This window comes from Calliphora vicina, chromosome 2, assembly GCF_958450345.1.
Source record: "Calliphora vicina chromosome 2, idCalVici1.1, whole genome shotgun sequence".
Classification (NCBI taxonomy): Eukaryota; Metazoa; Arthropoda; class Insecta; order Diptera; family Calliphoridae; genus Calliphora; species Calliphora vicina.
This window is the reverse complement of record NC_088781.1, coordinates 133211801-133235011: the sequence shown is the minus strand read 5'-3', so window position 1 is coordinate 133235011 and position 23211 is coordinate 133211801. Positions and strand designations below refer to the sequence as shown.

Here is a 23211-nt window from a genome sequence, read left to right as displayed (position 1 = left end):
GTTCTAGTTCAGTTCTAGTTCAGTTCTAGTTCAGTTCTAGTTCAGTTCTAGTTCAGTTCTAGTTCAGTTCTAGTTCAGTTCTAGTTCAGTTCTAGTTCAGATTCTAGTTCAGATTCTAGTTCAGATTCTAGTTCAGATTCTAATTCAGATTCTAGTTCAGATTCTAGTTCAGATTCTAGTTCAGTTCTAGTTCAGATTTTTCTCCTTTCAATTAAAAACTCTTAAAACTTCACTAATTTATTTTACACATATAAAAAAGTAGTTTATTAATTTAAAATCATTTTAATCACTTAATATTTTTATAAATCCAAGGCAGCAGAGAAGTAACTCTAGTATATACCCCCGGATATTGACCCTTACCGCAACCAATGCCCCAGGAAACAATGCCCACTTGTATATAACGGCCGCCCTCATTAACAATCAAAGGACCGCCAGAGTCTCCCTGGAAATAGTTTAATAAGCCAATATAAATGTGTTAAAGAATTTCTAGAATTTATTTAATTTAATTTCAACTTACACTGCAAGAATCCTTGGCCGCTTGGCCGGCACAAATCATAGAATCTATTATGCCAGCCGGGGCTGCTCTGCCATATTTCTGGGCACACTCAGTATTGGTCCAAATGGGTATTTGTACTTTCTGCAATATAGAGGGCTGAGGACCATTTTCCCTTAAACTACCCCATCCAGCCACGGTGCCAATATGGCCACTATAACTGCGAGTTTGTTGGGCCGTGGAGGTGGGCAGGCAAATGGGTTGGATTTCTTTGGTATATTGCACGGGCTCATTGAGCGTTAAAATGGCAACATCGTTGTGCTATAAGAGAATTATTGCAATATTTATTTAAATGTGATTAAAGGTTGGGGGGATTAACTAACCAATGTACTGAAATCAAAGCCCTTGTGTCGAACTAATCGTTTAATGCGTCGTGTTATATGTTTTACCTCGAAATCGGTGCGTATATTGTAGTCACCCAAATGGGCGGTTAAGGCCGCCACATCCCAGGAGGTCATTCTAGGAAAAATTTTGATATTTTATAAATCTAGAGTTTAGTAATTTGGATGGTTAATACTTACCTGGCCACACAATGGGCTGCTGTTAAAATATGGTTCTAGAAATGAAAGATTTTATTATCTTAAGGGTTAAATTTTTTTGTATATTTCCAACCTACATTTGTTATCAAACTGCCACCACAAAATTGCTTGCCCGACTTGAACAAAACCGTTATCCAGGGAAACTCATGAGGACTGGCATTAGTGCCGCCCACAATTCTTTCTTGATCGGGATTTTCAGCACTCTTCAAGCCACATTGCAATGGCAGACCCAGACCACCAATATCAGGTTTCTTGGTAGTTGTGCTAGTGGTAGGTCTCTGAGTGGGATAACTGGGGTAGGAGGGCCGGCGTGTGGTAGTGGTGGTGTAAGGCCTTCTGGTGGTTGTAGTAGTGGTGGGCCTATAATGTGATCCCCCTCCACCTCCACTTACCGGAGCATGAGTGGGATAATGATGATTGGGTGGATGGGTAGGCAATGGTGGTGGCCAACTGTCCAGAGAGGGTGGATGTGTGGGCAATGGTGGTGGCCATTGCTGTACCCCCGAAAAGCCCACAAACTGCTGAGGCCAGGGGTAACGTATATAATTGTTGTAATTATTATAAACAGCAGCCTGTTTTAAATTCTCTATGGGATCATAATCTATGGTATTGTCCGTGTTATCATATTGTGGTGGCTCTGGCTGAAAACTATTCAAATCGGCCTCTAAAACTTCTGAATCATCAACATGTTCAGGCTTATGGCTGCTCTGTTCTTCGGGCATTTCTGGTTCCTCAGCCTGTGGTAAATCGGTTGGAGCCAAACCCACTGGTGTTACATTTTGTATTCCCGTGCAACATATTCCATATGAGGATCTAGCAAATTGATCATAAAATGTACAAAACTCTTGCTGTTGCAACTGTGGAGGGAAATAGGGCAAGACTTGCTGGTGGGGCGGCCACTGTTGTACATCGAGCAGGGTTACTTGCCGTTTCTGTCTTTGTGCTTGCACACAACTATTGAAACTCATGCAAACACCCACTAAACCTCGAGAGTTTACACATTTGCTACCTTCGGTAGCATAATTTTGTATGTAATAGATGGTGGGATTATAATATAGTTGGCGGCCCGTGCGATTAGAGGACTCTAGAGGAGTGTCGGTGGCAGTTAAGGGATTGGGTACAGCTGGAAGTAAAATAAAAAATGAATGAATTAGTGGCGTCGAACTTGGAATCATAAAAAATTAGAAAAATTTTTCAATATTTTTCAAAATACAAACTTCGAAAAAATTTAGTTAAATGAAAAGTTTTGTAAATTAAAATCATTTTAAATTCAATATTTACAAATTTTTAGATATTTTATGTTAATTTTTGAGAAAATTATTTCAACAATTTCTATTTTTTTTTTTTGATATTTTCTAAAAATTTTCAAAATAATTTTAAATTAAAGTTAAATTTTGTATTTTTTAATAAAATTATTAAAATATTTGTCAAAATTTTCAAACTTAAATTTTGAGAAAAATTTTAAAATTCTTAAAAATATTTTTTTTTTAAAAAAAAAAAATTTTAAAAAATTTTCAAAATTTTGTTGTTAAATTTTATATTATTTGTAATATAAAAATATTGTAGAAATTTTCAAAAATTTTTTTTCAAATTTTAGAAAAATTATACAAATTTTGAAAAATTTGGATATTTTTGAGAAAATAAAAAAAAAGTTTTATATAATTTTATGTAATTGTTAAAAATATGTAGAAATGTTTAAACGTAAAACACAACTTTGTTACATTTTTATTAAATATGTATAATGCAAAATATTTCAAAATTAAAAAAAATTATTTAAAAAATTTCGAATATTTTCTAAATTTTTTTTTGATATTTTCTCGAACTATTTTAAATTTCTCAAATTATTGTTAAATCTAAGATCAAATATAGTTGAAAGGTTTCGAATATTTTTTATATTTTTTTTTTCAAAAATTTTTGTTAAATTTAAAAAAATGTTTCGTAAATTTGTAAATAAAACTTTTCCAAAAACAATATTTTTCCAATTTTCTTTCATATTTTTTCAAAACTATTTTCAATTTCTCAAATTTTTGTTAATTTTTGATCAAATTTTGTAAAATGTTTCAAATTAAAAAATTATTTGTAAACATATCTACAATTGTGAACATTTTTTCAATTTATTGTGACAATTTCGAATATTTTTGCTAATATTATTTTTTAAATTTCGAAATATTTTATAGTTTATATCAAATTTGAAAATTTTCAAATATTTTTTTTTTAAATTTCGAAATTTTTTTTAAGTGCAAAAATTTCGAATATTTTTTAATTTTTTTTTTCAAAATTGTTTAATGTAATTTCGAAATTTTATTGTTAAATTTAAAAAAAAATGGTTTTTAAAATTTGTATAATCAAACTTAAAAAAAAGTATGGTAAATTTTTAAAAAATTTATAATTAAAAAAATGTCAAAATATAATAAAAACAATTATTTAACAATTTCGAATATTTTTTCAATTTCTCAAATTATTCAATATTATTTTTTAAAATTTCGAAAATTTTTATACAAAATTAGTTTATCGAAATTGAAAAATTTCAAATATTTTTTTTTTTAAATTTCGAAATTTGTTTGTTGTTTCTCAAATTATTGTTAAGTTTTGATAAAATATAGTTGAAGAATTTCGAATATTTTTAATTCTTTTATTTTCAAAATTATTTTGTTGTAATTTCGATTTTTTTGTTGTTATTTTCTGAAAATTATTCAATATTATTTTTTAAAATTTCGAAAATTTTTATAAAAAATTTTAAGTTTATCGAAACTGGAAAAATTAGTTTTTTGTTTTTATTTTTGTTAAATTTTGTAAAATGTTTCAAATTAAAAAATTATTTGTAAACATATCTACAATTGTGAATATTTTTTCACATTGTGACAATTTCGAATATTTATGCTAATATTATTTTTTACATTTCGAAATATTTTTATCTCAAATTTTCAAATATTGTTTTTTTAAATATCGATTTTTTTTTGTTGTTTCTAAAATTATTGTTAAGTTTTAATCAAATATAGTTGCAAAAATTTCGAATATTTTTTTTAATTTTTTTTCTAAATTGTTTATTGCAATTTCGAAATTTTATTGTTAAATTAAAAAAAAAATAAATTTATATAATTTTTTAAAAAAAGTATGGTAAATTTTTAAAAAAATTTCGAATATTTTTTCAATTTCTCATCAAAATATAGGAAAGTTTAACAAAATTTTTTAAATTAAAAAAATATTTGTAAAAATATATTCAAGATCCCTTTCACACTAGGCAATTTAGTTGCGTAAGTCTCTTGTGTTTGTAGATGCCAGAGACAATGTTGGGTTAAGGAGAAGAAAATGTTGCATGCTGTTTTGTTGTTGGGCAAGAGACTTGCACAACTAAATTGCCTAGTGTGAAAGGGGTCCAATTATGTACGTTTTTTCAATTTATTGTGTCAATTTCAAATATTTTGCAAATTTGTTGATATTTTCTAAAAATTATTCAATATTATTTTTTAAAATTTCGAAAATTTTTATACAAAATTTTAAGTTTATCGAAATTGAAAAATTTCGAATATTTTTTTTTAAATTTCCAAATTTTTTTTTGGTGTTTTTCAAATTATTGTTAAGTTTTGATAAAATATAGTTGAAAAATGTCGAATATTTTTTAAAATTTTTTTTTTCAAAATTATTTTGTTGTAATTTCGATTTTTTTGTTGTTGTTTTCTAAAAATTATTCAATATTATTTTCTAAAATTTCGAAAATTTTATAGTTTATCGAAATTGAAAAATTTCGATTTTTTTTTTTAAAAATTTCTCAAATTTTGTTAAGTTTTGATCAGTTGAAAAATTTCGAACACTTTTTTAATTTTTTTTTTTTCAAAATTATTTTGTTGTAATTTCGATTTTTTTTGTTAAATTTAAAAAAAAAGTTTTATAAAATTTTATGTAATTATTAAAATTTTGTAGAATAATCAAACTTAAACAATTTTTTGGTAAATTTTTATAAAATTTATAATTGAAAAATTTTCTTTTTATTGATCAAATAAATAGGAAAATAGGTTTGCGAAATTTTATAAAATTATTAGAAATTTTCAAAATTTTTAAATTTATTTTGAAAATTTCGAATATTTTTGCTAATTTGTTGATATTTTCTAAAAAGAACTCAATATTATTTTTTAAATTTCGAAAATCTTTGTACAAAATTTTTATAATTTTCAAATTTAAAAAAAATTTTAAATATTTTTTTAAAATTATTTTTTTAATTTTTTTTTTTTAAATTTTTAAATTTTTAAACTTCAAACAATTTTTGAAATTTATTTGTAAAAAGTTTTATAGTTACAACCATGGAGAAAACACATAGAGCGGAAACTCTCCTGTCAAAGACCTAACTCAGTTGTCAAAAACCTAAGTAGTGAGAATGTATTAGTAAAAAAAACTATGTGTAAACAAAAACAACACTCGTAAGTGTAACTTTTTTGAGTAATTTTTTTGTTTGAGTTTTTTTCGAGTTTCCGCTCTATGTTCTCTATGGTTACAACAGTTTTTGAATTCCATTTAAAAATTATATGAAAAATTTCAAATTTTTTTTCTAAATTATTTTATATTTCTAAAAATGTTGGTTAAATTTTGAGCAAATCTGGTTTTTTTGATTTGTAAAATTATTGGCAATTGATCGACATATAGCTTACAACCAACCCTTTTGAAATTCAATTTAAAAAAAAAAATTTCGAATATTTTTCAAAATTATTTAAAATTTTTAAATTCATTTTGTTAAAATTTGGGAAAATTTAAAATTCTTTATGAAACTATTAAAATATTTTTCTAATTTCACAAAAAATGGTTGAAGAAAGTTTTTGCATTTCAAAATTAAACCAATTTTATTAATTTATTTATTTAAAAAAATATTAAATAAAAATCCATACAATAAGGAAAACCGAAATTAGCTCAATTATTAAGCTTTCAAATAACATGTAGGAATTTACTAAATATGTAAAAACTTTACAATAACAAAAACATTAAATTGTATTGAATGGCCTTTAAATATTTCACCGATAACAGTAAATCTGATGAAAAATGTCTTTGGTGACCTAAATTTCCTGAAATAATTACCAAAAATTTATACTCTGCTGCATAACTAATGCCAACAAGAATTAAAATAATAACTCATGTAAAGAAAACAAAAAACAAGAATTTGTTTTTAAAGTTTCAGTTAAGCTGTTTTTTTTATTTTAGCAAAAACATTAAAATAATTGCATTGTTTACAACATGTCAGTACTATATTCAATATAAACCAAGTGAAACAATGCCGATGAGTAACATTTCAGTTTCAAGAAATAAAAATAAACATAAATTCACTTGAGAAAAAGTGAAAAATAAGTTGAAGAGAATTTGTTTGGTGGCCAGTTATTAAAAATGCCTAGCACGTTGGAAACGTAAAAATATTTTAATTTTGCTTAAAGGAGTTGGTTCTTTTTAAAGACAGCTTCTATATAAAAAGTATTTAAAATATGTTATTTTAAGTTATTTAAGTTTATTCCAGTAATAAATAATGAATTTTAAAACAAAAATTAAGGCCTTATTTTGTTTAAAGGTGTTGAAAGAATCATTTAATTTAATGTTTTTAGTTATTAAAAATCACTAATTTTTAAATATTTGTAATTGAAAGCTGAAAATAATTTGAATTTGTGGTTTAATTTTGTTTATCTAGAGAGCTTTCATTACTTGCTTTAAATGGCAAAATAATATTTCAAAAGTATTTGTTGTGAATATTGATTGATAGCAGTAGAGTTCAAGAAACTTTTATGAAATTTAAATATGATGAAATTCATTTTTAGGCTATTAAGTAGAGAAATAGTACAGATTAATATAAAATAAATAATTTAGATTCGATTTCATATTGTTACGAAATTACATTATAAATTTGAATTTAACGGTTTGTAACAGCTGCTTGCAGTATTCATCATGTTTATAAACATTTCTATCAATAGAAACTTCTTCTTATCAACAATGTTGATAGCAAGCTGTTAACATTGTTTATAAGTATGATAACATTAACTGTGTAACAGTTTTAAAAGCTCAAGGTGATTAATGTGGAAATATAACATTCTAGTTTTTTCCGTTAGATTATTCATGAAACTTCTAAAAGATGGCGCTATATATATATTGTAATAACGATTTGTGAGTGTATCGTAGGCATTAATAGTTAACATCAACCGTAATATCAATGTGTGCAGTAAAATAGAGTGATATTTAGTTAAAATAATTTCCAATAATGATGAACTAGTTAAATTATTAACACTTATAGAAGAATGGAAGGCATTTTTCTCTAAATTGATGAAATAAATAGATGATGTTTACAGTGCTACAGAATAGTTCAGTGGAGGGATTGTGCGGACCCCGAAAATACATAACATACTACGAGGTAACTAAAAAAGAGTTTTGATTGAAAATATTTTTTGGTGAATTTTTTTTTGTTTAATAATTTCGGTTTTCCTTGTTGTTAGTATTTTAATTTTAATATTTATTTTGATATATATTTTAATATTAAATTTAGAATTAAACATTTTTTAATTTTGAAAATTTCCATGAATATTTTAATAATTTTAAAAATTCTCTCAAATTAAAAAAAAATTTAGTTTGAAATAATTTTGAAAAATTTTCAAAAAATTTAAAAAAAATATTCGAAATTTTTTAAATAATTTTACAACAAATCAAATCAAACAAATCAGATTGGCTCAAAATGTTTAATAATTTAGAAAATACCAAAAAATTTTGCAACAAAATATTTGAAATTATTAAAATAATTTTTAAATATTGAATTTAAAAACTATGCATTTAACATTATTGTTTGAAGTTTAAAAATTTAATAAACAAATTTCAAAATTTAAAATAATTTTGAGTAATTATTCGCAATTTTTTAAAGAATTTTTACATTTTAAATTTTGAAAAGGCACACAATTGTAAAAATGTTTACAAATAAATTTTTTAATTCGAAAAATTTTTAAATTTTAAGGTTTTTTCTTAAAATTTAACAACATTTTTAGGAAGTTTGAATATTTCTACAAATATTCTAATAATTTTATAAAATTACACAAAACTTTCCTTTATTTTTGATTAAAATTTAAAATAAATTTGAGAAAATATAAAAAAAATAAAAAAAATATTTGAAATTTGTTAAATAATTTTTTTTGTGAAACATTTTTCATTAAATTTTATAAAAATTTACACTTTTTTAAGGTTTGAATATTTCTAAATTTTTTTAATAATTACAATAAGTTATAAAATTAATTTTTTTCAAAATTTTTTGAATAATGTTTAAAATATATAAAAAAATTCTATAAAAATTTTCGAAATTTAAAATAACTTTTAAAATATTTAGAAAACATATTCGAAATTTTATAAATCATTATTAAATAATGACATTTTCATTGTCCCGAACGCCACATTGGTACGCCGTGAACAAAAATAAAGAAATCTTGAAAAAATTGATCTTATTTAAATTTTTTGACAGCATATCTCTAGCACTATGCCGAACGAGATAAAAATTTACAATAAATGAAAACGAAATATATGAAATAATATAACTATTAATTGAGGCTATCTGTGCAAAACTGGTGTAACCCCAAACTATTTATTGTTATATTCAACTTACACCTCTTTTGCTATTACTTTGTTATATTCTATACTCTGTGCAAAAACATTTTTGCAGCTACATCTGATTTTCAATACTAAAAACTAGCTTCCCCACTTTTGTATAGATATTGGTAATGTAAGGACTATATGTAACACCAGAACAGCAACCAATAAAATTGTTTGTTACACCACTTTTACGCTGATGGGCTCAACTGAGAGTTGTCTTGGCGAATGTTTGTTTTGGTTTCGGTTTTACTATCTTTAGTAAGATTTGTCATGCGACATTCGTAACGCGACATATTCGTAATACCTATTACCATGTAAATTCAGCTCTAAATTTCATCAACTGCAAAACAATTATAATAATAATAGAAAAATCAAAATAATGCAAAGTGAGTAAAATCATGGCAGAATTAATTAAGGTACAATTATTAGAAAGTATGTTCTCAATTATAATTTCCCTAAAATGTCAAATACATACAAACTAAAGAAAACTGAAAAAAGAACAATTAAAGCAAACGTTAAAAAATTAAATAACACTAGTTTACATATGGGGATTTGTGTATTTAGGTCTTCTAACTTCGGAAAAAATATAAAAAAAATCCTGGAAGTCTAAATTTTGAGATATTTATTAAAAACGAAACATATAAAAATGTACATTAAATTAGGATAAAAAAATTAAAAGTCAAGTGTTTAGTCCTCTTTTTATAATTATTTTCATTTGTCGCCCTCACGACACTTCAACAGTTGTCTCCTAGCATATTCTGATCCCAAAAACCTTGATAATTCCTCCCGAAAAACATGGAAACGCTCTCCATGTTCGTCACTCATGCGTCCGAGGTTTTCCGGGAAAAAATCCACATGAGAGTTTAAAAAGTGAATTTTGAGGGATATGTAATAAATTCGCAATATATATATCTCTGTAATTTTGACTTTTCTTATTCCCGAAAAATTCTTGAACAACAAGTTTAAAATAATTCCATGCTGCATTTTCAACATCGGTTAATAAACAAATAAAAATATAAATCAAAATTTTTCTTATTTGAGGACCCACAAATATCCCTTCTTTTAGTTTAGTCTCAGAAAGACTCGGGAACACTCTGCATAAATATTGAAATTCTGGTTTTGTCTTATCTAAAGCTTTTACGATATTTTTTAATGTAAATAAGCATTTTGCAGTATTTGTGTTATAGGAAAACTTCGATTTGACTGAATAATTTTAAAAAATTACACAAAAATTTCTTTCTATTTGATTAAAATTTAACAAAAGTTTGAGAAGTTTAAAAAAAAAATATTCGAAATTTTTTAAAAAATTTTTTAAATTTCCCAAATGTTTCATTAAATTTTATAAAAATTTAAAATTTTGTTTAAGTTCAATATTTCTATAAATCATAGACTAGAATTATTTTTTTTTTTTAAATTTTCTCAAAATTTAATAATAAATTTTCGAAATATTTATGTACGAAATACTATATTTTTTGGTGAAATTTTTTTTTTTTAATTTTATAGTTTTTCCCGATTTTGATAAAAAAAATAGGTCAAAAATCATGGTTGCTTTTTGCTTATATCTCAGCCATTTGTAGACCGATTTTCTCGACTTTAAATGGCAATCGAATCGGAACTATAACGGATATATACACGTAGAGAAAAAATATAGTTGGGCATGGTTACTGTAACCATTTCAATATTGTTACAAGTTTTTTTTAACTATATTATGGTCACAGTAACCATTTAGATGATTGTGGTAACCATATGGTTAATTTACGATTCACATGATTGTAGCAACCATATATATGGTTACAGTAAACAAATATATGTTTGTGACAACCATTCATATGATGAAGGACTTATCATATTATATTGCTCTAGGCTTAAAGCTTATCATAATCTGAGAACAACATATTATGATAAAATTATTCATCATAAGTATGGTTGCCACAAACATATATTTGTTTACTGTAACCATATATATGGTTGATACAATCATGTGAATCATAAATTAACCATATTATGGTTACCACAATCATGTAAATGGTTACTGTGACTATAATATAGTTAAAAAACTTGTAACACTATTTAAATGGTTACAGTAACCATGCCCAATTATATTTTTTCTCTGCGTGTAGACGTATGAATAATCTATTGTCTAAATTTAAAATAATTTTGTTAAATATTAAAAAAAAATAGAAAAAATATTCTAAATTTTATAAATCATTGTTAAATATGAGTGAGCATTTAGACAATCCCGAACGTGACATTTTTTTTATTTACATATTTTGATAGTCTATTTCTAGTACGCACTATGCTTTGTGCATTAGTTTATTATAAACCAATAAATTAGCTAAGAACATGGTATCCCGAACGTGACAAAAAATATAATTAGTTTTTTTCGGCTTCTAGAAAAATGCAAAAATTAGCAAATTGAAACATCATTTATTAAAGAAATTAGTTTTTAATTTAATTTATTAATTAAGAGTTGTCTTGTTAAAAAATTTCCATTGCTTTTTATTTTACAACATTTTGTCGCTTGACAAGACATTCGTAACGCGACATATTTTTTAGTCAAATCCACTAAATTTTGATTTGTAATAAAATGTTCAGTCACTGATAACAAACGATAATAAAGGTACCGGAACGCTACATTGGAACATGACCTAGCAAAAATGTATCGATTCACAAGGTATCCTATCATTTCATAATGTTCTAATATTTCACAATGGTTTGAAAATATTGTTATTTCTCTGCTGGCGTGTCGTGAAATATTAGAACATAATGACAATATGACATGAAGAATCGACCAATTATGAAAACTCTACAAAGATTTCCTCACCAGCAGTGGCTGACTTTGGCACCCTGTATCTCATCTTTTGTTTGCGATTGATTTCGATTTTTTTATTGCGATTGATTTCAGTGTGTGCCAATAAACCAAGGATTGTGTGAATACTTTAATATCTGTGTTAAATTTCATTGAAATCCAAAATGATATATACGAACATTTTAATTTTCTAACCGTTTTGGAATGGATTCTCTACTGCGAAACAAAAGTCTTAAGACACAAGCATGAAATGTGGAGAAAATTAACCCTCTAATCCGCAAGAGTGCCTCAAGGCATGCATTACAAAACATCAATTATCTCAAAAAGTATTTATAATTTTTTTTTTAAATTTAACTGTGACTTTAGTTTACAGATTTGTTAATATTTCCCTCGAAGTTCGAAATGGATTCTGACTTTTAGTTTTTGTTCTGTCAGCTGTTTTATGAGTGATGTCTTCTAATTTTAGCATGTGAAATTTTGTGTGTAATTTTTTCTTTTTTTTAAATCAAAGTTTTACTAACTTTTAGTCGTCCGATCTATTAGAAATATTTTTTATTAGTTCGTTTTCATTAGTTTTTTAAAAAAATCGTATCATAGTTATTGTTTTTTACAACTAAACCGGCAACAATGCCCTGAGGCACTCTACACCTTTTTGCACATGGTTCCTAAACTTAATTTGCAAATTAGTTTCTGATGGCTGTTCTGAGTTTATTGAGTCATAATTACCCAAAAAAAAATTATTCGACAACTTTTTTTGGCTTTTTTAATATTAGCGGGTTAGAGGGTTAAAACACAAGCATGAAATTTGGAGAAAATTAAGTATTTAGAACTTGTGCTTAAATATGGCGGCTTTATTATTCAATATTGTTTATTTAAGCTGACCTAATTATATATTTAGTATTTTATTTGTTTAAAAAAAACTTAAAACAATTGAATTTTTAAACATTCTAAGACTTCAGTTGTCATCAACTTATTTACCTTTCCCTTTAGTTTAATTATTCAGCTTAAGGCAATATTTTACACTAGTTTTAGCACTTAATCTTACATCTTAGCAGATCTTTATTAAATTTCTAAATTTAATTCACTTTATTTTAATTTAAAGTAAATATTCTGCGTAACTTAAAAAATTACTCAGTTGAATAATAATGAAGTCGAAATGTTAATAAACATATTTATTGTCAATATTATGATTATTTTCGTTTTGTTTTTAATAGATTCTGTGTATTCATGTTAAACATTTCTCCATAAATTTCAACTTATTTAAAGTGCCTGCCTGCCTGGGTTATTGTGTGCCAAATTTTTATGGTCTTATAAATATGGTTTTATTATCAATTCTATGAATAATGTGACAATAGCCGAAATTTTGAGTTATTACGACTGAATACAATATGAAAATAAAAGCTGTTTAAAAGCTACCACCCGCTGTTATTTTTTTTCAATTCTTTAAACAAGACAAAGATTCATAATGTTAAGCTGTCTTTAGATCTTTAATGAAATAATCATCATTTATATTCCATTTGTTCTCTTTTACTCTCTGCCATTGATTAAAAATACAATAGAACAAAAAGAAAGCAATATTTTAACACATTATTTGTTATAACAATTTAGTTTAACAAATGTTTACACAATGTATTTTGTATTCTTTTTTTTTTGTGGGAGCAGCATGTTTTTAAATTCGTTTAAATCTATTAACTGAAATTGGTTTTTTTGTGAAAAAATGGCAAGTGTTTTAAATAACTAAAGCATAAGTGTATGATTTATGACTGAAACATGTAGAAACATGTCTATACATGTTTTTTAACGGTTATTTAAAAACGTGAAATTGAAATTTTAGTGGCTGTAAAGGTGTAAAAAGTAGCTAACAAGCTAAAATGGGTAAAACAAAATAAATATTAAACAAATGTTTGTGTTAATTAATACAAAATAAAAAGTTTGTATTTTCGGTTTTGTCATGTCCGATTCAAAGAGATTTAACACAGATCACCAAATCATTGACTTTTTAAGGGTATAATCTTTGAAAATATTCTTCAAATAAGAATGATTTTGTTCAACAAATCAGCAATAATCCATTCAATCAACTGTCTTCGCTGAGCAGAGACATTAAACTTCAAATATATAACCCTAGACACAAACCAGTTGAGTTAACAGAGTTCTGTTTAAAAGCTAACATAGCACTGTTAAACATTGCAAATCATGGTAAATATATTCAAAATGGAATAATAATCACATGGTTGGACCCAATTGGACCACTAATGATGGAAACGTGGAAACTAATCTCCTGTCAAACATATTTGTATATTTTTTTGCGGAATCTTTAAAATTTACTTATAATTCGCCCTTAACAGTGCGACTTTTAATAGAAAAATTTAATATTTTCCAAGAAATTGATTCTAAATTCCTCCCAAGAAATTAAAATTTCCGAAAAATTTAAATTTTTCTATCAAAACTTGCACTGCACAATGGGGCAGAATCAAACATTTTTGAAAATAAATCTGGCATTTCTAAACGGCTGGTCCGATAGGTAGGGAGTATTAGCCAAGGAGTATTCCAGTTTAAGTTATTAAAATGGGACCTACAAATGCTCCAGGGGCGGCGCTATAGGGGCTCAAAGTAGGGTACCTTTGATATGTAAAATATTTTTTTTAATTTTTTTTTTTATTTTTGGAAAGTGCTCGACTAGATCTTGAAAAAACATGATTGCATGTGCTATTTATCTCTTATAATTTCCCAGTTATAGGCATTTCAAAATTGAAATTTCAAAAATTTTGCCCTATCTTGGTCCGGTTTTTTTAAAATATAGGTCGTACTTTTAGACCCAATGGACTCGAATTTTTTTGTTAGTTACATAACTAAATTACCAATAATATAAAAAAGATTTCAGAGAAATATCGATTAGGGATCCAAAATTAATTAATTTTAAATTTAAAAATTCAAAAAATAATAGATTTTTTTTTTAATATTTTTTTTTTTGTTTCCCATCCGATTTAATTTTTTTTTATTTTTGGAAAGTGCTCCACTAGGTCTTGAAAAAACATGCTTGCATGTGCTATTTATCTCTTATAATTTCCGAGTTATAGGCATTTCAAAATTCAAATTTCAAAAATTTTGCCATATCTTGGTTCGGTTTTTTTAAAATATAGGTCGTACTTTTAGACCCAATGGACTCGATTTTTTTTTGTTAGTTAGAGAACTAAATTATCAATAATATAAAAAAGATTTCAGAGAAATATCGATTAGGGATACAAAATTAATTAATTTTAAATTTAAAAATTCAAAAAATAATAAATTTTGCTATTTTTTGTGCGAAAAGGTGATTTAAATCTTTTTTTATTAAAAAAAACTTTCTTTAAGATTATAAAACAATTTTATGTTTTTCTGTAAGATATCTTTATGGACAACATTTTGGTATAAAAAACATAACCTATTTTACGAATATATCACCCCTACACCCTTTGGAATTTGACCTATTTTTTTATCAAAATTTCAATTTTGGGCCACATGTTCTAAAATCCCAAAGCTGGGATCAGAAATCAGAAAGCAGCTTTAGAAACCTTAATGTGTTCCCTATTTATTCCCAAAGTATTTTCCCAGGCCCGAAAGAAATGTGAACCCTATGGGTAAAATTGTAAAAAAATAGAATTTTTGGAATTTTCGCTCAAATTTTTAGGAATTTTTTTTACTCATTGTTATCTAGAATGACATATTTAAATAACGTTGAAAATTTCATTGATTTTTGTTAATAGATAAAGATTTTATTATATACTAGTTGACCGTCCCGGATTCGCCCGGTAGCATTTACTAATGTTAGTTCTTCAAGTTTCTCCAACCCACATAAACCTGCCTGTTCTTATTTATTTGCAAATAAAATATCTTAATTTGTACAGCATACTTTAGGGAGCTTTTTTATTACAGTTGACTGGACTCAAAAATAAATGTCCAAATTTTATCCGGAATTTTTGAATATTTTTTCTTTACAAACCATCTCCTGAAAATTTCGAATCGAATAAAAAAAAAATCAGCCAAATCGTTTCAGCCGTTCTCACGTGATGCCATTACATATTGAGTTTCTAAAACTAAAATTTGTGTGAAAATTTCAATAGGATTGCAAATATTAGGAACAATTTGTTTCACATTTATTCCGAACTTATTTTTTTTTGTTTAGATAAGTTAATTTTTGGCCTTCCAAAGAAAATTTCATGTCTATAGTCAATAAATATGCCACTTTAAAACTCCGATCTTCAAAAATATTGCAAAAAATTTTACACTTTAAGCCCCCATAGCGCCGCCCCTGGAGCATATGTCCGAGACTCTTCGGACAAGTTCAATCAAGTTCGTCTCCTGAAGGTTTTGAATACCGACTATTGATATAAATCATTAGGCTACAACATTTTCATTTTATTTTCAACTTTATCATAAATTTCTTTAGCATTTAGAATAAGCCTAACATAAATTTGTTTGCTTTCATAGAAAGCCAGCTAAATAAACTAATTTCGGTTTTCAATACTTTGTTTAACAACCAATATTTACTAGTTAATTCTTAAGTAAATATGTATTAACTTTATATAAATTATGACTATGCTACTTTATAAAAATTACAAAAATAAACAATGTTGAGGCTACTTCCAGCTGGATACTCTAAGTAGTTATCTCTCATCTCATATCTAGTGTACTAAATACTGCTCGCAATAAATCATTTAACTACAATTACGCACTTCAGCGGCATAACTATTTATGTATTTTTGATATGACAACAGTCCATCAAAGTTATAGCTTAATAATAAGAAGAACCGTGACAACATAAATAACTTAAACTTTCAATTAACATTAGTTAAACGTACACAGCAAAGTGTGGGAGGCAGACGTACAAAATTTGAAACAAAATATGTTGCTAAAGAAACAAAGAAATAAATCTAACTCACGCCTCAAAAAAGTATTAAATAATTAATTTGCAAATGTAAACAAATCAAAGAACTTTAGAATGTTTAGAAATCTTTCTACATACACACATAATTTTGAAGGTCATAAGCCCATAGTTATATATAATTTTTTTTTTTGTATTATTTTCAAAACTGCTGTCAATATTTACGAGTACTCCATCCACACATTTCATTAAATGTGACTTAAATTTTAATTGAAATTGTTTCGATTTTTTTGGTTAATTTTTCTTTGTATAAAAAGTAGTAGAAGTATCTGAATAAAGAACGCTGAATGTGTCTTTAAAAAACAAGTCAATGAACTTGAAAAGGGAAATGTTTTATGTGATGAGTAGAAGGCAGGAGCAAGTCGCTCGCATTTCAGGTTATTAATGATGGAAATAATGAAATGATGACAGTTTACAGGAATCTCACGAAATAGTTATAAAACAAGGGGTTAATGATTATTTCAATTGAACTAGTCTACTTAGCAAAGGCTGGGGAGTAATAATAGAAAGAGAAATATTGAAATTTTTAAAGTTTTTTTTTTTTTTTTGGGACACCCTTTATAATGAACATTTTAATGTCAAATGTGATAACTTTTGAAATGAATCAAATTCGAAATTAGTATATCATTTAAGCTATCACTGGCTATAAAAATCAAACTCCTATCTGTTTAAGAAGTATTTAAAAAATTTACGATAACAATTTGTTAAAACCTTTTCTTTTTGTGACACCCTTAATAATGAAAATTTTACTGTCAGATATGAAATCTCTTGAAATGAATCAAATTCGAAATTAGTATATCATTCAAGCTATCACTGGCTATTAAAATATAGCTCCTAACTGTTTAAGAAGTATTTTAAAAATTTACGATAAAAATTTGTTAAACAATTTAAAAAAATTAGAAAATTTACATTTTTTATCAATAAATATTCAACGGTAAAATTCATGAGTTCATAAAATTAAAATAATTCGAAATTAGTAGCTTATTTATGCTTTGATTTACTATATTAGCTAAACTTCTATTTCATTTGGAAGTGTTTTAAAAATTTACGATAAATGTATTATCAAAATTAGGTATTTTTATTGTAATATAATTAAAATATTGCACACAAATGTAGGATTTCTTGAAATAAATTAAATTCAAAATTAAAAAATTATTTAAGCTATCATTGGATACCAATATGAAACTCCTAGCTATTTTGGAAGTTATTTTCAAAATTTACGATAATTTATTTTTTAAATAAAAAAAAAAAAAACACTGAAAATTTACATTTCTGATTACAATAAAATAAGAGATTTCATAAAATTAAAATAAATGGATTTTTAAACAAAACTATTATGCTTAAAACTTGTATTTTGGATATCAAAATCAAGTAAATATTTTTTGAAAACTTTTTTTAAATAATAAAAATTTTAAAACAAAATACGAGATTTCATAAAAATCAAATAATTCGAAATTATTAGCATATTTAAGCTATCATATAATAGTTAAATTTAACTTATACCTGATTTGGAAGTAAGAGAAAAATTTACGATAAAATTAAAAAAAATAATTTATTACAATAATTCTGTATAAATAATTTTTAATATAAAAAAATTATTCAAAAATATGAGATTTTTTAAAATAAAAATAATTCAAAATTAGTGGTTAATTCAAGCTATCATTAGGTATAAAAAATGTTACTGTAACTACTTTGGAAGTATTTTAAAAATTTACGATAAAAATTAATTACCCAAATACTGTATTTTTAATTTAATGAACATTTTACTGGCAGATAAGCTATTTTTTTTAAGTAAAATAAATTCGAAATTAGTTATTTATATTAGCTATCATTGGATATCAAAATCAAGCGTGTAGTGGTTTTAGAAGTAATTTAAAAATTTACGATAAACAATTTTAAATTTTAAAAATTTATATTTTTGCAGTAAAAAAATTTCAAAAAATACGAAATTAGTATTTTACTTAAGCAATTTAATATTATTTTAATTAAGCTACTAAATGAGTTGAAAGTGTTTTAAAAACTTTCGAAAATTTCTAAAAATAAAATTTTTAACAAAATTCTTTCTTTTTAATATGTATAATGAAATTTTTACTGTAGAATATGTGATTTTTTAAAATAAAATAAATCCGAAATTAGTAATTTCATTAAGCTATCATTGGATATTCAAATCCAACTCCTAACTATTTTGGAAGCACTTTAAAAATTTACGATAAATTCTATCTTAAATATTTTTAAAAATTTCAATTTTGGCTTCAATAAAAATTTTAGGCAAAATTCGTGATTTAATATAATTAAAATAAATACGAAATTACTGTTTTGTTTCTTCTATCATTTAATATATCAACTAACCACCTAGTAGCTGTTTTGGAATTATTTTATAAAATTTACAGTAAACATAGTTCTAATTAAAGAAATGCTCTAAAAATATATATTTTTTTATTTAAGAAATATTCTTCTTAAAAATATTTGATTTGTTGAATCAAAATAAATACGAAATTAGTATTTTTGTTTAGCTATCTTATGGTATATAAATTTAATTTTTATTTGATTTAGAAGTATTTTTAGAATTTACGATAATTTAGAAAAAAATATTTATTTACTGAAAAATACTTTTTTTTTAAATTTCCATTTTAGCTGAAATACAAATTTTATGGTAAAATACGTGATTTCATATAGTTCAAATAAATATGAAATTAGTGTTTTGTTTCTTCTATCATTTAATATATCAACTAACCTAGTAGCTGTTTTGCAATTATTTTTAAAATATACAGTAAACATAGTTCTAATTAAAGAAATGCTCTAAAAATATATATTTTTTATTTAAGGAATATTGTTCTTAAAAATATTTGATTTCTTGAATCAAAATAAATACGAAATTAGTATTTTTGTTTAGCTATCTTATGGTATATAAATTTAATTTTTATTTGATTTGAAAGTATTTTTAAAATTTACGATAATTTAGAAAAAAAAAATATTTATTTACTGAAAAATACTTTTTAATGTAATCAAAAATTCTACAGCCAAATAAGCGATTTTTAAAAATAAAATAAATACGAAATTACTGTTATGTTTAATCTATCATTTGGTATATCAATTAAACTTCTAACTGATTTGAAAGCATTTTAAAAATTTACGATACCCCGTGTTCTAATTGAAAAAAAAAACAATAATCTAAACATTTTTATTTTTTATTTAAGGAAAATTCTTCTAACAAATGTGAGATTTCCTAAAATCAACTAAATATGAAATTAGTATTAGCTTTTACGTAATATATTAGTTAAATTGTTAGCTGATTTGGAAACTTATGATAAACACTGTTCGATTTAAAAATAGACTCCAAAAAATTTTTTTATTTAAATTTTCTTTAATTCTTCTACCAAATACTATTTGAAATAAACTAAATGCGAAATTAGTATTTTATTAGCTATTATTAGTATATTATTTAACGTTATATTTAATTTGAAATTATTTTTTCTAAATTTATGAAAAATTGAAAAAAACATTTAAAAATAATTTTTAAATAAAATAAAAATTTGTTACACCAAATTCACGATTTCTAAAAATAAACTAAATACGAAATTAGCATTTTATTTCAGCTATCATTTAGTATATTAATTAAACTGTTAGCTGATTTGAAAATATTTTTAAAATTTACGATAAATACCATACAAAATTATATTTTAATTATTATTTTTGATTTAACTTAAATTCTTTTAGGAAATAATCGATTTTGAAAAATAAATTAAATACGAAATTAGTACTTTATATCAGCTATCATTTTATACATTAATAAAACTTTTATTTGATTTGGAAGTATTTTAAAAATTTACGATAAATTAAAAAAAAAACATATTTTTCCAAAATACCATAACTTCCCTAAGACTTCAATAAATGTTTTCTTTTTCGAAAACCGAAATTAGTAAACTGCTTAAGCTTTCATCTGATATACAAGTCAGGTTAGTGCGGCTTTTAGAAGTACTTTTAAAATTTACGATAAATAGTTCTAAAAGGGAATTTCGAAAAATTAAATTTTTCGTTTTTTAGCAAATTTCACATTTCCGCGCTAAGTAGAATATCATTTACCGCTTCCAAAAAATGAAAATTTTTTTATGGCCTCTTTCTCAAAGTTTTAAAAATTATTATGTTTTCTTCTATGTTCTTACCTTCTGTGTCTATACTCTTAACACTGCTGCTCTCTTCATTTGCTTTCAATTCCTCATTATCAGCTGATTTATGTTCCTCCAGCTGGCTCACGTTTTTAGGCCATAAATCATCATTAATCTCCGTTAAGTTGGCATTTAAGTCCACCAATTTATCTTCACCCACCAAAACACTCAGACAATGCAAAAGCATTAACAGCCACAAACAAAATTTTACAAATTTCAACATGTCTTTAGTTAAAACACTCTAATTTCTAATGTTTCAAATTAAAAAAAGTTTTCTACTTAAAAAATTTTAATTTGTCAATCACTAGCATCACATTTAGTATGCAAAAAGCATTTTGGTTTAAAGATTTTTAAAATGAAATTTATTTAAAAAAATTGTAATTTATTTTAATTTATTTTTATGCTAACTCTGCAAACACTTTTTGTTGTTTTCTTTTAAATTCGTAAAGAAATAAAAAATTAAACAGAAAGAAATTTAGGATCCAACCGCTTGAAAGCACCGTTTACGTTAAAGGTTCGCGTGTATCTGATAGACTGGACGTTGACAATGTTACGACCACAGTTATGTACGTGTGGTCGTATTGATTCTTTTTTTGAATTCTTTTTTGAGTATTATTTTGCTATATTCTGGATTTGTTGTTATTGGTAAATAATAATAACAACAGCTCATAAAGCAGAAGCATAAGATTGGCAAAATGAAGCAGAATACAAATTTTATGCCAGAACTCTGTGACTCGGCAGACAAAACAGACTACAATTCAATACCATACACTCTCACACACGTAATTTATTTTGTTGTTTTTCAATATTGTGAAGTTAAGCTGCTCTTTTTTTCAATATTTTTTTTTTGTTTTTCGTTTTTGCTGTAAAAAATCAATTACTATATTTTTTGTTTAATATGGAACGCACTTTTTGTAGGAATTATTGTAGACAGCCATTATTTGTCAGAACAATCTACATTTTTTTGTCATGATTTTTTTTTGTTATTACATATTTTTAATTTACTTCGTGCCCTAGTATTTATTTCTGGGTTTTGCGTTCTTTATTTTTAATATTGATTTATGTTTCTGTATAAATAAGTTTCCATACATTAAGTTTCTTAAAGGCAAATTCCTCTAGTTGTTTTAGTTCAACTTTTTATTAATTTCTAACAATTTAACATAAACCGAAATTAATATATTGTCTTAGCTTTCATATGATATATAATTTTTCCTATTTGTGATATTATAACATTTTAAAATATTTACGATAAGTCAATTTTTTCAATATAAAAATAAACCGAATTTATCTCTTAATTGCTTACTGTAGGAATTTTAAATTGTTTTATTTTTTTTTAATTTCAACATAATCCGAAATTAGTTTATTGAGTAGGCTTTCATATGCTATACAATTTTTGTAATTATCTAGCTTCAAAGTATTTTTTTAAATTAACGATTAACGAAAGTTTGTTGCTTAAGTTTTTTGTTTTTCCATTTTTCTTGAAACAAATAAAAACCGAAATTAATATAATGCCTTAGCTTTCATATGATGTATAATGTTTCCAATTTGCAGTATTATAACATTTTTAAATATTTACGATAAGTCTTTCGTTTTAGTTTTTTTCAGCATCAAAATAAATAGAAATTATCTCTTTTAATAGCTTACTGTAGGATTTTGAAAAAGTTTTTTATAAATATAACCAAAATTCGAAATTAGCTTATAGTATAGGCTTTCATATAGTATACAAATTTTGTAATTAGCTAACTTCAAAGTATTTTAAAAATTTACGATAAACAATTTTATTCAGAATTTATGATGACAAATTTTGCTGCTTAAGATTTTTGTTTTTGAGATTTTCATAAATTCAATAAAAACCGAAATTAATGTATTACCTTAGCTTTCATATCATGTATAATTTTTCCAATTTTCTTTACAATAACATTTTAAAAAATTTACGATAAGTCTTTTGTTTTTCATTTTTTCAATTTAAAAATAAAAATAAACCGAAATTAGCACTTATGATTACTTTGCTATATTTTTTTTATTAAAAATACAGTAAAAAATCCGAAACTAGCTTATAGTATAAGCTCTCATATGCTATACAAATTAATTTTGCTGCTTAAATTTTTCGTTTCTTAAAACAAATAAAAATCAAAATTAATGCATTGGCTTAGCTTTCATATAATGTATAACTTTTCTAATTTGCATTAATAGAACATTTTAAAATATTTACGATAAGGCGTTTGTTTTTCAGTTTTTTTTTTCAGTATCAAAATACACAGAAATTATCTCTATTAATTATTATAGGATAGTTTTTTTAATTTAAAAATAATCCGTTTAACGATAAACATATTTACACAAAATGTTCGTAAAAAAAGTTTGTTGCTTCAGTTTTTTGTTTTTCCATTTTTCTTGAAATAAACAAAAACCGAAATTAATATAATGCCTTAGCTTTCATATGATGTATAATGTTTCCAATTTGCAGTATTTTAACATTTTAAAATATTTACGAGAAATCTTTTGTTTTTAATTTTTTTTTAATATAAAAATAAACCGAATTTTTCTCTAATAATTCCTTACTATCAGATATGTTTTTTTAAATTTAAACATAATCCAAAATTAGTTTATAAAGTAGACTGTCATATGCTATA

At 24.6% G+C, this 23211-nt stretch overlaps 1 protein-coding gene across 1 annotated transcript; it reads right to left on the bottom strand.

Moving 5' to 3' along the window:
* Nucleotides 1–236: 236 nt before the first annotated feature.
* l(2)k05911 (lethal (2) k05911) lies at nt 237–21095 on the bottom strand. The gene is made up of 6 exons (XM_065501876.1): nt 20579–21095; nt 1170–2215; nt 1075–1109; nt 877–1012; nt 518–814; nt 237–442 (listed from the first exon to the last, which is right to left on the bottom strand). The coding sequence occupies exons 1-6, from the start codon at nt 20802–20804 to the stop codon at nt 287–289; spliced, it is 1896 nt and encodes a 631-aa protein (XP_065357948.1). The 5' UTR covers nt 20805–21095; the 3' UTR covers nt 237–286.
* Nucleotides 21096–23211: the final 2116 nt, after the last annotated feature.